Genomic DNA, 14,413 nt, shown 5'->3' with positions numbered 1-14,413 from the left:
TTTTCTTGTGTAGCGCTTTAGGGAGACTCCATATCCATATACTCTAAAGGGTGTAAATCGTGAGTGGATTCAAAGTCAATTGTCTGGGACTGATTTTGAGATGCTGTAAAAATAGGTTACTTTTCACAGGATGCGGAATAAATATTCCATCTGCTCCTTCTGTCTCCAAAAAAAAAAACCCAAAAATATATCCGACTTTTCAGAAGGGAGGAGAGCCACCGGGAAAGGTGGGGAAACGATTATTCTCGCCTTCCCTCGTGGGGAGTCAAGACGTCCCGCCTTGGTAATGGAAGAAGAGGGTGAACAAACGTGATGCTTTAAGGGGCAATAGTGATCTATAGAATAAAGAGAAATAATAGTAGAACTAACATGTGGAGGACAAGAAATTCTTAGCATAGCAGGAAATCAATGCCTAAAACTGATAAATCCACAATTAGCAGTGCAGACTTATTAGCTAATTGACTCCTAGAGGAACAGAATTACTGATATTAATGCTGGTAAAGGGACTGGCTGACTGTGGAACTCTGGCTGGGGGACAGGGAGGAGGATTTTCTCCAGCCCTTAGTTTATGCTGCAAGTGCATCTGTAATGTTCTTTGGGGTTTTATAAGCATATGCATCACTTAAATTACCTTTCAAATAAGAGTTATACGCTTTCCTTACCCACATCCTTTTTCGTGAAATCACACACCTGAATTTTTATGTTCTTATTTCTCCTTCCTATAATTTCACAAAGCCTTTCCCAGTTTAATATTCTTGGTATGTGTGTGTGCACGTGAAATCCCTATTATTGTTTTCAAGTGTCCAAACAGATTTACTAAAATAAGCAGAAGGATCCTCTCTAAAGGAACACCCATAAAAGTGTTTCTTCCTTTTGCTAGGGTCTCAGATTTTTTTTTCCTTTTTAGCTTATGGGCTATTGCCCTGGGGAAGTAACTTCTGAGGACTGAAAAGTTTAAAAACCTAAGTATCAAGTTAGGTATTACTTGGACTTACGGGAAACCAGACTAATTTCTTAATTTTTTGTCATCCACCATTCCAATCTGCTGATTCACCCTCAAGAGTTCAGACTGTTCAGTCCTATAAAAGTAAAATGGCACAGAAATATGATTCAGGACCTGTGCAGCTATGCCCGGATGGAGGAAGGGCTGGACTGAAAAGCAAATGTTAGCAGAGTTGACAGGTAGTGCGCTCCAAATAACTGTCCTTTTATGAAGACCTCATGATTTTCATTCAAAACGGGAGTACAGGTGTAGTGAAGCATTCTATATGAAATTCTTCTTCAAGTGACAATTATTTCTATTCTCGTTTAATAATCAAAGAGACTGAGCTGTGCAAAACTCAGAGTAAATTACAGATGATCTGTATCTCCAGCAAATATGGGCAATCTTTAGAAGGCTCTCAAATTCTCCATTCACTAAGCAAAGCATCGGGGGAGGAGAATTACAGTTTCTTTCTCTTTCCCAATGGAAGAAAGAAAATAAATCCCCAAAGTCTGCTAGGATAGACAGAGATGCATAAAAGAGAGATAGAAAGGATGAGAGAGAGGAAAAAAGAGATCTCTTTCTGTGGCTCTGGAGACTTGCCTTAAACACTTCACTGGATCCCTACATCAATCTACTGAGGCAGAGAGTACTTTGATCATTTTCCCTGTTGCTTACAGTGGGAGCAGACTGGAATTGGGGAAAGATGAGCATGTTCTCCAAAATTACCAAGCTGAGTGTTTGAGCCAGATGAACCTTCTGAGTCAAAATGCAAAGTTTTTCTTCTTTGGGAACATTGCCACTTGTGCATTATTCAGCGGTTCTCTGCTTTTTGCTCCAATCATTTATTCTCGTGTTAAGTTTCTATATTCTGACATATTATTCTATTTGCATCTCAAATAGAAAAGAGAGAGGCAAAGCAGGAACTCCAAAGTTCTCTCTGGAATCCCTGGTGGAAAACTATTCCAACTACCAAGTTATTCAACGACAGGGAAGGTGCTCTTCTTCCCCGGGGGAGGCAGATGACCAGAGAACTGCTCTGCTTTCTGCATGCCTGCCACAATTCCCTTTCTCTTTCTTACCCCACAGGAGATAGAATATATGGGAGAGCACTTATCCCCAAAGAGGGCTTCAGTCATGATCGTGGGGAACACTGGATCCACGGACAGGTCTATTGCCGTTTATTTCTTTTCATCAGAATCTCCAAAGAAAGAGCTTGACTTCACAACCTCATTTAGTTACTCTGAGCAACATCAGTTTTATGAATTCTTGTTATGAGGTTAACATGGGCTGAATTGGAAACCAAGTCCTCAAAGCTGATATTTTACCAGCAGACTATGATAGAATAATCAGATTTTGTTATTCAACCTATTGTTCAGACCTGCCCTGCAGAAAAATTTTGTATTAAAGAATATCTTTATTATCATCATGACAACAATGTATTAAGCGCTTGCTGTATACTAAGCACTAGGCTAAGAAACTTTGATTTCCAGTATCTTAAACAAAGCTGGGCGAGTTGCTGGTGAGGAGGGTTCAGTGTTTGGGGGAGGCAACCGGTGCAATATGAATTGTTTATTCCCATAGAGTGGCTCAATATTAGAGAAGAAGGAAAAAAAAAAAAAAAACCCAGAGAACTTGTCATTAGAGGAAAGGGTCGTGAAAAGTAAGGAGATGCAGGCTGGGTCCCAGGGCAGAAGACCTGAAGGAATGCTCTGCAGCCACGGGCTCGTTTTGTTGCTCCTTGTGAAGGCTGGGCATGGCCAGCACCACCGCTTTTCTTCAGATGGATATTCTAGACTCAGAAGGAAGCACCTTTTAAGCAGGAAAAATACATTTTTTTTTTTTTTTGCCGAAATAATGGGTGTAAAATGCCTCTCCCTGTCCAGTATTGTCCAAACAAATCAGAGGGAAATAGGGGGAGGAAGGGAATTCTGGACATCTGTTATGAGACAGGCACAGTTTGGAGTATTAAAAACACAATGAAATGGGACATTTGAAATGCTAGACCGGGAGGACATACCTTGGTTCAGAGCACTCCATTCCGTTTTCTCTCAATTCCTTTTGCTTGTACAATGTGGCCTTCCTTGGAATCGTCACAAATTGAAAGTACGGGCTGATGATATCTTTGGTTCAATGTAAAGGGTAGAATCATCTTCCTAGATAAGTAAATGTATTAAGTTTCATTGTGATGTCCCTTCTCAGCTGCTTGTACCATATAAGTAAATGTTTATTTATAATTTATCAGACCCACCCTGGCAGATGTAATAGAGGTGAAGTCAGTGTCCTAGTGGGAAAGAAAATTCCCTCTTCCTGATTGTTCTTGATCCCTCGAAGTTGTGCAGATTCTACCCTGGCATTGAATCAGGAAAGCTCATTCCATGAAATGGGAGGTTACTATCTACAAGTCTGATGATGTCATTGAATCATCTGCTGGGCCCCAAAGCTTTTACTGATTTTGCCACTAGAGCCCACATGATTATAGTTAAACAAGACGACGGGTATAAGGATAACACTTTCAGCAATTGTTGCTGAATGACCAGCCACCCCAAAATTTCAAGGTGTTATAATTTTGAAGTCTCTCCCACCTGTGGTTAGCCTCTGATCCTCTGAACAGTTGTTCTGCTGCCCTTGAGTTCCAATCTGATGATAGCTAGGCCAAAGCCACCTGCAGGAAAACCTGAGTCCAGTCCCCTTGAGGAGGGTCTCAGGACCTCTCCTTTCTACTATGCAACTGGGTTTTTGCACAGCAACTTGGGACTCTTAAGAGTGCAAGAAACAGAATTTGCTAAGTCTGTCTGGTTGGTCCCAGGACAGGACCTCTGGTGGTGTTCCACTGGGTTAAAGCAAGTTATCAAGTTCAAGCCAAATTAAATGTGGGTGGAGACAGGGGAGGAAATATATGAGGGTGTTAATATTCAAGGGCTATCCTTGAAGACCAGCTACCACTACCAACATAATTGCAAAAATATATATATTCGTCTTGGCAGGGCACAGGGCACAACGAATTTCCTTTATACTTTTGAGTGCAGGGAATGCTACGTCACATGTTCCTTGATTCAAATGTTGAGGTTGTCTTTCCATTCTAGGAAAATAGCCTTTTTGTTTCAATGGTTAGGTTCAGCCATTCTCAGCAAGTCCTTTTTCACCATCAGGGTTTCTAAATTGGATTTTCCCAGCCCTGCAATGGGTTACAAGGGCCCATGGGTGGCCTGAAATTTCACCTCAACTACGAAGTGTATCTGTGTGCTCCCAGGGAGGGGATTCCTAGCTTTCTTCAGTCTGTTATCTAAGGTGAATTCAAATGGGTGAGACACCCAAGGGTGCTTTGAGCTCCACAAGAAATGGCCTTATAGGGTAGGTTTAAGTATCTTCACAGGATGTTTGTCGCTTCCCCTTGTACACTACTTTGTCTTCCTCTTTATTTTCTCCCGATGACTAATTTAAATAGGGTAGCACCTGAGAATGCATTGTGTCTCCTTGGGGCAAGTATACACTAAAATGCTAAGTGAAACTAACCTGAACAGGCTATGTAGACTTGAACTTGGACAGGTGAGCTCCATCTATTGGGAACCCTTGGGACACCTGAGTAAGGGGCTGGGGCTGCAAGCATAAAAGAACTTGGAGAGGGAGAGAGGTAAAATACAGGGATTAAATGGTAGAGAATTCTGGGGTGAACTTTATCAGCTGTTAAGATAACCTTTGTAGTACCTAACAATAGAGAAGTATTTTCTCACTGCTATCTTACACCCCCAACACTTAGCATGCAGGAATCCCTTCTAAAAAACATACTCTGCCATTTCTCAAGACTCCAAGCAAACGTTTCAGCTCAGCTCTCCCTCTTCAAGATCAACACTTAAAACTATTCCAAACCTCCCTTTTCTTTATAGCACTATGGAGCATTATAGTTACTCACCAACAGTGTAAGTTCTCCTATTGCAAAGTGAACAATGAGCAAATACGCTGCAAGGACAGAAAATTGCTAAGCTTTCCCTAATACCAAGGAAGCAGAAAAAGCTTGGTCTTTCCCCAGTTGTAGAAACTGGAGAACTGCACCTGTGCACTGAAGGATTGCTAGAGCTCAAACTCTGGAAATAATGGGAAGAACTGTTGGACTCATTACAAGTCACCTGTAACCATTCATGGGCTCAGCCTTTAAAATCTCATGAAAAGCAAACCCACAGCAATTTAGAGCACTGTAACAGATTTCAGAAACCAACCTTCCTTGCAAGGTACTGAACTCAGTTCACTGATGCTTTAAGCACTAGATTTAGTTGTACTTAATGTGAAATCATCTGTGGACTTTTCTAGGTTTAAGGACTCAAGTGTCAGGAAGTGCAATTATATGTCCCAATAGCAAAATATTGTAAGGTCACAATGTAAGTTTTATCGTTTAGTAAACTTCATCTCTTTCTAAGTATTTTTAACCCAACAACTCAAGGTTTAGAAATATGAAAGGCAAATTCAAGTTTTGAGAAGGGATAAGATGCCTTGTAGAATCCCAAGTGAAATCCCCTAAGGCCCCATATTAAGGTATGAAGGTTATGACTTAATTAGGAAATCAAAATTCCCCTTTGATTAACATATTCAAGAATTGAATATTTAAGTGTTAAGATTGGAAAAGATCACTTGAAATATCAAGTAGGCTCAACTCCTTATTTTTCCTAGCAAAAACAATCTCGTTAACTTGGATATCTTAAATTGTTAGAGCTTGTCCTTGAAACCATTTGAGGGCTACTATTTTGAGAAAATTACAGTAAGGATTAAATATCACCCCCATTAAAGTATTTTAATCTAAAATTTAAATTCAAGCCTAAGTAACTCTTGGTGAGACAAGTGTGACAAAGTCAGAATGAAAAATGCAAGAATCTAGATTTTTTTTATTTTTTCAAAGATTAATAAGAACAACCACAACAAAATTTCTTTGATCAATAAATTTTCAGGAAACGGAGCAAGTTATTCTAGGACGTATTCAAAGCTAGGTAAACTTGAAGATGGAAACGAGGCTTTGGCAATGCAACTGTGACAAATTTATGAAACGTAACCTCACATTCCCCCCCCCCAAAACTGTTCGAGGGGCAGAACAAATAAATTACCATAAATTATATGCCACGGCAACTTAAAACATGAGGCTGAGGATTTCCTTAGCTCCTCCAGGAAGTGTGTAACACTGTTGGGGCTTCTGGCCTGAAGGCGGGGTGGATCTGACCTGTCAAACGTCAGGATAGTTGCAGTAATATACCGCAGAGCTGGCGTCGGACACTACCGAGGAGATGGCCCCGTGTCCGTCGGGGATATTAACGCTGGAGTCGTGTCCCTGGTAAGGGAGGCCCATCTCGGGCTTACACACGAAGTGCAAATACTGTTCAAATTCCGTGCGGTCCACCTCCCCGAGGAGCTCAGCGGGCTGGCTCGGGTCCGCGGCGTCGCGGCAGGACAGCCCGTCAGGTGGCGGCGATGGCTGCCCCGGGCCTGGCGGATGCTGCTGCTGGGCCATCTGAAAGCCACGCGCGCTGACTCCCGCCGGCGAACTCACCGCGCCGTAGTACATGTGCAGGGGGTTGGGGGGCGCCAGGAGGCTCGACAGTGCGGGCCCTGCCGGGTCAGGGCCGAGCCGGGGGTGATGCAGGGTTCCTGCGGTCGGTTCCTGCGGCCCCGCGTAGTCCGAGGCCTGCGGGTAGGGGTAGGCGCCGGGAGCCGGGCAGTCCGCGGGGAGCGGGGCGGCGAAAAAGGCCGGGTCTGGGTCCACGCCGTCCAGCGGGGACGTGTCGGGCGTGGGCAGTGGATAACCATCAAGCGGGGATGCGCCCAGGCCCTGACAGTCACGGTAGTGGCCGCCAAGATGCGGGGGCAGGAGCGGCGGTCCCGGAGGGAAGGCCGGCTCCGGGAAGGGCAGGCCCAAGCCGTCCAGGCCCGCGCGGCCGCCTTCGGGGCCCAGCGCGGCGGCGGGAGGCTCAGCGAGGCCATGTAGGAAGCCTCCCTCCACCCGCTTGAGGCGTTTCACCTGCTTGCGGCGCCGCGGTCGGTACTTGTAGTTGGGGTGGTCCTGCATGTGTTGCACACGCAGGCGCTCCGCCTCCTCCACGAAGGGCCGCTTCTCCGCCAGCGTTAGTGCCTTCCACGACTTGCCTAGGGGGCAGGGACCGGGGCAGGGCGCGGGGTGACCGGGCGCGCTCCGCTCCCGGACCGAACCGCACAACTCCCCTCCAGACCAGTTACGGGGAGAAGGGGACCAGGACCCCTACACACGAGAGGAAAACGGCCCAGGGTTTCCCCGTTTTTAACCCGGATACGGCTTTCCCGCTGTCCCGGGCGCCGTGTCCTTCAAGTGACTGACCCAAGGAAACACCCACCCAAGGAAAGGGACGCGCGGGACGCACCCCCGCCGCCCGCGAACAGTAGTGGTGAACCACGGCCCGTCTAAAAGCCTGTTTGAGAAACTAGTGGGAGTGGGAAGGGAATAGGGATCCCCAGGCACCGAAGTGGCCGCTGCACGACTCGCTGTATGGAACGCGGGTGTACGACATTACAGAACCAAGGCCCGCAACGACAAAACCCCCTTTTTGGGTTGGAGAAAGCGGGTCGGGGCCTAACAGCCGCGCGCTTGGCCATCTGGGTCCCGCGCTCGGACTTACCCAGCATCTTGCTCAGTTCGGCGTTGTGCAGGTCCGGGTTCTGTTGCGCCAGCCTCTTGCGCTCGTCCTTCGCCCACACCATGAACGCGTTCATGGGCCGCCGGATGCGAGACTCGCCCTTGGCTCTGCCTGAGGCCCCGGCCGGCGCGCCGCTGCCCGTCGCCGCCTCGCCTTTCATCTTCACGTCCCCCAGGGGGCTCAGCGACTCGGCCCAGGGGCAGGGGCCCAGCCCCGCCATCACCGCGGGCAGCGCGCTCCGGGCCTGGCTCTGGTCGTCACTGGCGTAGCCGGCATCCGGGCTGCTCATGGCGCTCCAGCCCGGCCCCGCGCCCCACGGCCCCCCTCCGGACACGCCGCCGCCCCCGACCCGGGGTGGGAAGAGCGAAGGAAGAAGAGCAGAGCGTGCGGGCTAAGAATTGGCCTCTGGCCCTACCCCCGCCGTCGGTGTTCCTGTCTTTTCCCAGCTCACCGCGTACAGGGAGCCCCCTGCCTGCCCAGTAACACTGCGGACGCCCCCGGTCGCGGGGCCTTTTGTGCACAGACTTGGCCAATGGCGCGACGGGGGCGGACCGGGCCGGCGTCCTTAGGCCCACGCCCAGCCCGGGTCGCAAGTCTCAGTTCAAACCCACGTCCGCCCCTTTCCCCTCCCCCGACCCCGCTCTCCCAGGCTACCCCTGCCCCCCGGGAGAACAGGCTGGAGCCGGGCTCTGGCGCCAAATCCTCCAGGCCGGGGAAGGGTGGGGGGAGGACTCCCGGAAAACCTTCAGGGGAGCTGAATGTACCACAGGATGCAAGGACCTGCCCTAGGTGGTTCTGACTAACATTCCAAGTGTCCACTCTATTCTCTTTTAAATCAAGTCTTCCTTACTCTAGCTAAGTGTATGGCAGTGGTGGGTGGCAAGCTTGCTGCCAAAGAACTTGCACAGGTGTCTTCACAGGTGTCTTCACAGGTGTTTTTTCGAATGCAGAAGACACTGTTGATAATAAATGAAAATGCAATCGTCCCCCGCAAGGGCTCGCTTGCTTGTCGGATTCGATTCAAAATGCTATGTCCGAGGTAAGTTCTCACTAAAAGATTAAATATGAAATGATGCTCTGTAGCCAATATCCCGTCACCTTGAAGAAATTAAAGCCTTTCAGGGTGTAACCCAACCCTGGAAAATTTGTACATGAAATGTATAATAAATACAACAAAACAGTTCTTCATATGTATTCGGCAAAAGCGGGGAGAGTTAGTTTTGATTTCTATAATGTACTAAAAAGTATTTAAACACCCAAGTCTGTTAGGAAAAGGAGAGGAATCCTTTTGAGCAGCAAAATGACTTAAGCTCTTAGGGTCTGTTTAAGGGGGGTTACCCAGGCAAATTTCCATACATCTCTTTAGAATAGAATGAAAACCCGAAAGGCTATTAAATGCAAATTATTTATTGCTGAAAAAACCTTTTGCATGCCATGCAAATGTTCTTAGCACCCTGCAAACACTAGCAAACTAATTTATCCTAACAACTCTGACTAGACACTATTTATCTTTCTGGAGAGGAACTAAGTACCGAGAGGTTAAGCAATTTGTTGGAGACCAAGCTGTGGCATTAATGTATTTGTGTATTTGTGTTGTTTTCTGAGGCAGCTAACATAGCCATTCCTGCATAATTTGAGATAACTTTGCCAAAGAACTCAATACATCAATCTCCAGAAGAGATTTTCTTTGTTTACTGTGAAAGGGTGATGAAAAACTATTGCTTATATCCGGGATCTGAGAGGTGAATGCTGCAGCTTTTTGTGTGATATTACAGAGGCAAAGTCATCTGTCAAATCTGGCTTATTAGTGACACCCATTAAAAACAAACAAACAAAAGAAACACAGAGCCTTCACAAACCCCTCGCCTTTCCTCCAGTTTCTTTACCATCTCTGTTCCCTAAAGGACTGCTACACACTCTATCCAGTCAGTCTACAGATGTGACAGGGACAAGAGCGAAAGAAAGTGGTTCTCGTTCCTCGGTCTCTGAAGTTGAGATGAGAACAAATTTGAAATCTGTTTAGGAAAGCCATAGAGGGCTGTTATTTTTAGTTGGAGGTTTTGAAGTGGTTATTGTGTGTTTATGTGCTTTCCTCTAAGGCTTTTTTTCTTAAATAAATGCTTTTTTCAGAGGAAAACAAAACTCAAATGCATTGCAAATGGCTATGCAGTTAAGGAAGCTCTAGGAGTAGGGAGAGTAATATTTCAAATTAATCCCATCACTCCTTGCTGTTTTCTTAGTGATCTTCTCTAAATTTTCTGGAGAGTAAGAAATACATTTTCAAAATTCTCAATGCAGAATTTTCTATTAGTGCAAAGGCTTTTATGAACTATTAGGAGTTTTCTTAGAATGGAGATTGAAAACTAAACAAAAACATTGCCAATTCCAGAATCTACTTTATCTGTCTAGATGCATCTTTTTGTCTAACTCCTTAAAAAATAAAAAACGATACAGGAAATAGAATCCAAAATTTGGTGTCGATCCAGAAATACTTATATCCACAGGTTTACCCTGGCACATTTTCTTTCTCAACCAGTCCTTTACAGGGAGAGATGTACTGAGGAAGCAATAAAATCAAGAAACTGGGAAGAAAACTTGGGGGTACCCATTAATATTTGCTATTGTTCCTGGAGAACAGCTACTGATGTTTGTCCGGTAAGTTTACTGAGAAGCTGGATGAGATCATAAGATCCTTGGGATGAACTGAAGCGCCCCACCCCCCACTTCGTATAAAGCCTTCCCTGGAAGACTTAAAGGACATTCGTGGCTTGCCATACGTAGAATTCTGGTACCTCTCCAAGACCAATACCTTTTACACACCATTATCTAGATCACATTTCTTCTGATAACTCTCTTGTCATATATTTGAGGAGTGGGCGGCGGGGGCGGCGCTCCGAGCCGCGGTATGTGTGTGGACTCATTCCTGATTCAGTCTTCTTACGAAGTCCGGCGTTGGAAGCCGAGCTCCGGGCGTTATCAGAGCCAGCCACAAATGCCACATGAAAAGCTGCAAACATCCGGAGTGGCTTCCTGCAAGCCCTGCTTTTCTCAACACGAGAAATTTACGCGGGGTGGGGGAGTTAAGTTTCACGGGTAACAGACGCGCCCACCCGCGCACGTAGCCAGGCGGTGCGTTTCTGGGGCAGGGCCGGGGATCTCTGGGCCCCGGTCTGCTCTGTACGCGAACAGCCCGAGTCCCCAGGGGACCCAAGGCGCTAGATTTCTACCAGGACTGGGTGAGGAAGCGCCCCGTGTAGCAAGAAGCTGGGCCCGTTACCGCTTGAGGCTTGGGCCGCTGGGCGTGACAATTAACCAGGCAGGTGACTCAATGTGTTTCAAAACTCCGCTTTTCCCTGGTCTCGGAGTGACCAAGCTAAGCCTAGTGATTGCCAGCGGGCGTTTGTGTTCTCGATGGTAGCAAAACCGAGTCGCACCAAGGACGCGCGTGGCTCCGGAGCAAGATCGGTGCGCACCCACACAGATCCCGGTTGGCTCGGGGGAGCGAATACGTGGGGGGGTGGAGGGGAAGCCGCGAGCCCGGAGACCGCGCGGGGCGGCCCGCTGAATGAATAAACAATGGTATCCCTGGAACAAAGACCAACAATCAGGTCTTTGCGTTTATAAACCCTGCATCTGCGCGGCCCTTGGGAGCCGAGCTGTTAGGTGGCCGGTCTGCGGCGGGAAGCGCGGTTGAGGGCTCCGCACCGCCCAGGTCGGGCCGCTGCACCATCCAGGTAGGGTCCCCGGCGCCGGACGCCTGCGATTCCGCGTACTCTGGCGCCGAGTGGGCGATGGTGCCGCACCTCTCGATACCTTTCCTGTCTCGTCCGGGTCCCACGGCCAGTCTCCGGTGGACCCGGGATGCAAGGTCAAAGGTCGCGGGCAGGAAGGGGTGGGGGCGAAGGTGTGGCGGGGAAGATAGCTGCCGACCCACTCCGCCTCCCGCGGTCGGCGCCGCGCAGCCCCCGGGTTAGGGATGTCCTGGAGCGGTGGGAGCTCCGCACATCCGCATCTCCCCGCCCTGCTCGCGCTCGGCTCTGCCCCTCTGCTATGGGGCTCTGGGAATGAGCCTTATTCCAGGCGGTGGGAGACGGTCTGCCCTTACTCCCTTTCCCACTCCCCTCGGCCGCATCCCTCCCCCATCCAGGGCCCCCCCTAGCGGCCGCTCACCAACCCCGCCCCGGCCCGGGAGACTCCTCAACCGCGTCTCGGTTCCCGCTTGGCCCCGCCTGGGGTTTGCACAGGCGAAGCCGGAAATGCGCGGTTCCGGGCCCGTTTCCCTGCTCAGCAACTTGTCTCCACGAGTGTTTCTTAGTCCCCCACCCCCGTGGCCTCTTGGCTGAGGTGTGGGCCCCCTCTCTTTTTGGCCTAGCATATGGAAGCTCGGACTCCCTGGGAGGGGATTCACTGGAGGGGTGGGGGTGGGGGTACGTGGATAAACAGCCCTCTTCCCCCAGGGCAAGTTACCCGTAAGCTGTCTTGCAGGTTCTGCCCGCTTCAGATCTGTCTCTAAATGGAACCGAATAGCGGCAAGGCTTCCGTGCCTGACCTCCTGCTACCTGCCCACACCCTAGGGGAGGCCAGATATTTCCTTGCACAGTTGTGTCTTCCTCTGCCCAGACATCTTAGCAGCAGCACCGCTGCCAGCAGAATACTTGCACTCCCACCCAGAAGAGAGCAGACAGGGTCCCTGCCTCGGAGAAATGTGCCATGCAGTATCCTAAGTCTTCTTCCCGCTTTAACCTACAGCTAGGTGTTCCAGGACTGTTCTGCAATAATTTGTTCCTGGCCTGGAAAGGTTTTGCTGACATCAGTAGGCTAAATACTTCTGAGATTTTTTTTCTCCAAAAGGTATTATGTTGCCTTCCCACTCGGAAAACTGGTTTATGAAGTTTTCCTAATAAATGGGACTGAATTTTGTCAGGTGGTTAGTTAGGGCAAGATGTGCTTTCTCTGATGGTGGAACCCATCAAAGTTAAATAGATCTCAGGACGGGCCTCAATACCAGCTTTGCTATGCAATTTGAGGCACAACACTACAGATTTTGATGAAACAGTGCCTGAGTTGGCTTCCGAAGTTCATGCACAGGAGGGAAAATATTAGCTCTCCTTGCAGGATTCCAGTTCAGAGTCTTATGCTTCCTGTCGGTACCTAACTTTTTTTCTCTGTTCATTTCTTGAACCTTGCCAACAACTTTGTCAATATTCTTTAATAGAATACAGGTCTTCCCTCATTTCATCTTGATATCCTTGGGGCACCCGCAATCCGTTGGTATTTAATAAATGCTTAATGATACTTTACCAGCCAGCCTCGTTCAAGTTACAGGTTCATCTCCCTTCAAAGCAAGGCAGTGAAGATTATCTCTACACATTTCAGCCAAGACCATGTTCTTATATTAGACGTATCGGTGTAAACTGAGCGATGATCTGCCTTCAAGCCTATAATATCCCAGCTCACCCTCTCATCCACCAGAAGTCCAGTCTCCAGTCATCAAGTACCAGAAATCCCACCTCTTCTGAGACTTAATTCAAGCCCTGTCACTTTTCTGACCCCATTCGACCAGGAAGTTGTGGAGCTGCAGGCCAAGAATGTACACGGATAATTTTCCTATGGATGTACAAAAGCAAATATCTCTACATTGGGGATTTTTAAAAACCCAAACCTTTAGCACGAATTTCTTAATACTCATACAGGACAGTTTTATAAAGCTGTTTCATGTATATGAATTCATCAGATACTCATGCAGCACTGAACATAGACAGGACAGCCTTCCTTATATCTCCAAATTTCAGAAGAGGAGCAAGGATTGATGTACAAGGACACATGACAAGGGAGCTTGGACCACCTATTTGGTTTTGCTGTTAACAGGGGTGAGTCTGTTGTTTTGAATTTCTTTCTATCCCATATTTATAGCTATATCCAATGGAACTGTGTGGAACTAAATAAAGACAGAGGACAGTAAAGACAGAATAAGGATTTATGGCAGAGAAATGGCCAGTGTGGTCCCTAACCAAAGCATGAGTTTTTAAAATATCAGACCGTGTCTTAAAAATATTATAAATATATTCAAAACAGTGAGGTAAAGTAATTTCTCTCCATTCTTACTGTCGTTTGGGGGGAAGAAATGGCTGGCAAATATTATCAACTCTGTTTTACAAAGTGGAAAATTAAGGCACAGAGAGGTTGGGTAATTTGCTTAGTGTTTCCAGATCAGTCTAAGAAGAAAGAGAATAGTCTATTCATCTGGTCAACAGATAATCGCCTGGCATCTCTAAGTCTGAGGATCAGTGCAGCAAAGAAGGTTTGTTATGAACCTGGACCTGGCAGATGAACTGAAAGGGGACTGAATCCTAGTTCTACAGTTTACTTCCTGTGTATCCTTGAAGAGGTTTCCTAACTGCTCTGTTCCTTAGCTTCCTGATCTTAAAGTGGAAGATAATAATAGTTATAACCTCAGAAGGTTTTATGAGGATGAAATCAGTTAACTGTTCATCAATGTCTTAGAACAAAGTCTGATAAAGAAGAAGGGCTACACGTGTATTTAATAAATGAAATAAAATAAAATTTAAATTAATGTGTGTTAGCATATGAAATATGTCAGGAGAATAAATAAGGAAAAGCTACCATAGTATTGAGGGAAAATGCATTATAACAACTAAACAGATATTTTCCCCCAAAATTTAATTTCATGTTTCAACATCTATTATATCTGAGGTTGGCTATAATCTCTATTAAATAGAATATACAACTGACTCACATTATATTAATCAAAATTGTCTGT

The 14,413-nt window shown here is 47.1% G+C and overlaps 1 protein-coding gene across 1 annotated transcript; it reads right to left on the bottom strand.

Moving 5' to 3' along the window:
* Positions 1–6,191: 6,191 nt before the first annotated feature.
* SOX17 (SRY-box transcription factor 17) lies at positions 6,192–8,094 on the bottom strand. The gene is made up of 2 exons (XM_077166765.1): positions 7,615–8,094; positions 6,192–7,108 (listed from the first exon to the last, which is right to left on the bottom strand). Exons 1-2 carry the CDS (start codon positions 7,919–7,921, stop codon positions 6,192–6,194), a joined length of 1,224 nt encoding a protein of 407 aa, XP_077022880.1. The 5' UTR covers positions 7,922–8,094.
* Positions 8,095–14,413: the final 6,319 nt, after the last annotated feature.

The sequence above is a fragment of the Tamandua tetradactyla genome, chromosome 6 (assembly GCF_023851605.1).
Source record: "Tamandua tetradactyla isolate mTamTet1 chromosome 6, mTamTet1.pri, whole genome shotgun sequence".
NCBI lineage: Eukaryota > Metazoa > Chordata > Mammalia > Pilosa > Myrmecophagidae > Tamandua > Tamandua tetradactyla.
This window is presented reverse-complemented; position numbering and strand designations above follow the sequence as displayed.

What these genes read in the sequence shown, in the direction of transcription:
- SOX17 (XM_077166765.1), bottom strand. Translation starts at nt 7,921, where the DNA reads ATGAGCAGCCCGGATGCCGGCTACGCCAGTGACGACCAGAGCCAGGCC. An exon ending in CGAACTGAGCAAGATGCTGG is followed by an intron (nt 7,109 to 7,614) that starts GTAAGTCCGAGC and finishes CCTGCCCCCTAG; the next exon opens with GCAAGTCGTGGAAGGCACTA.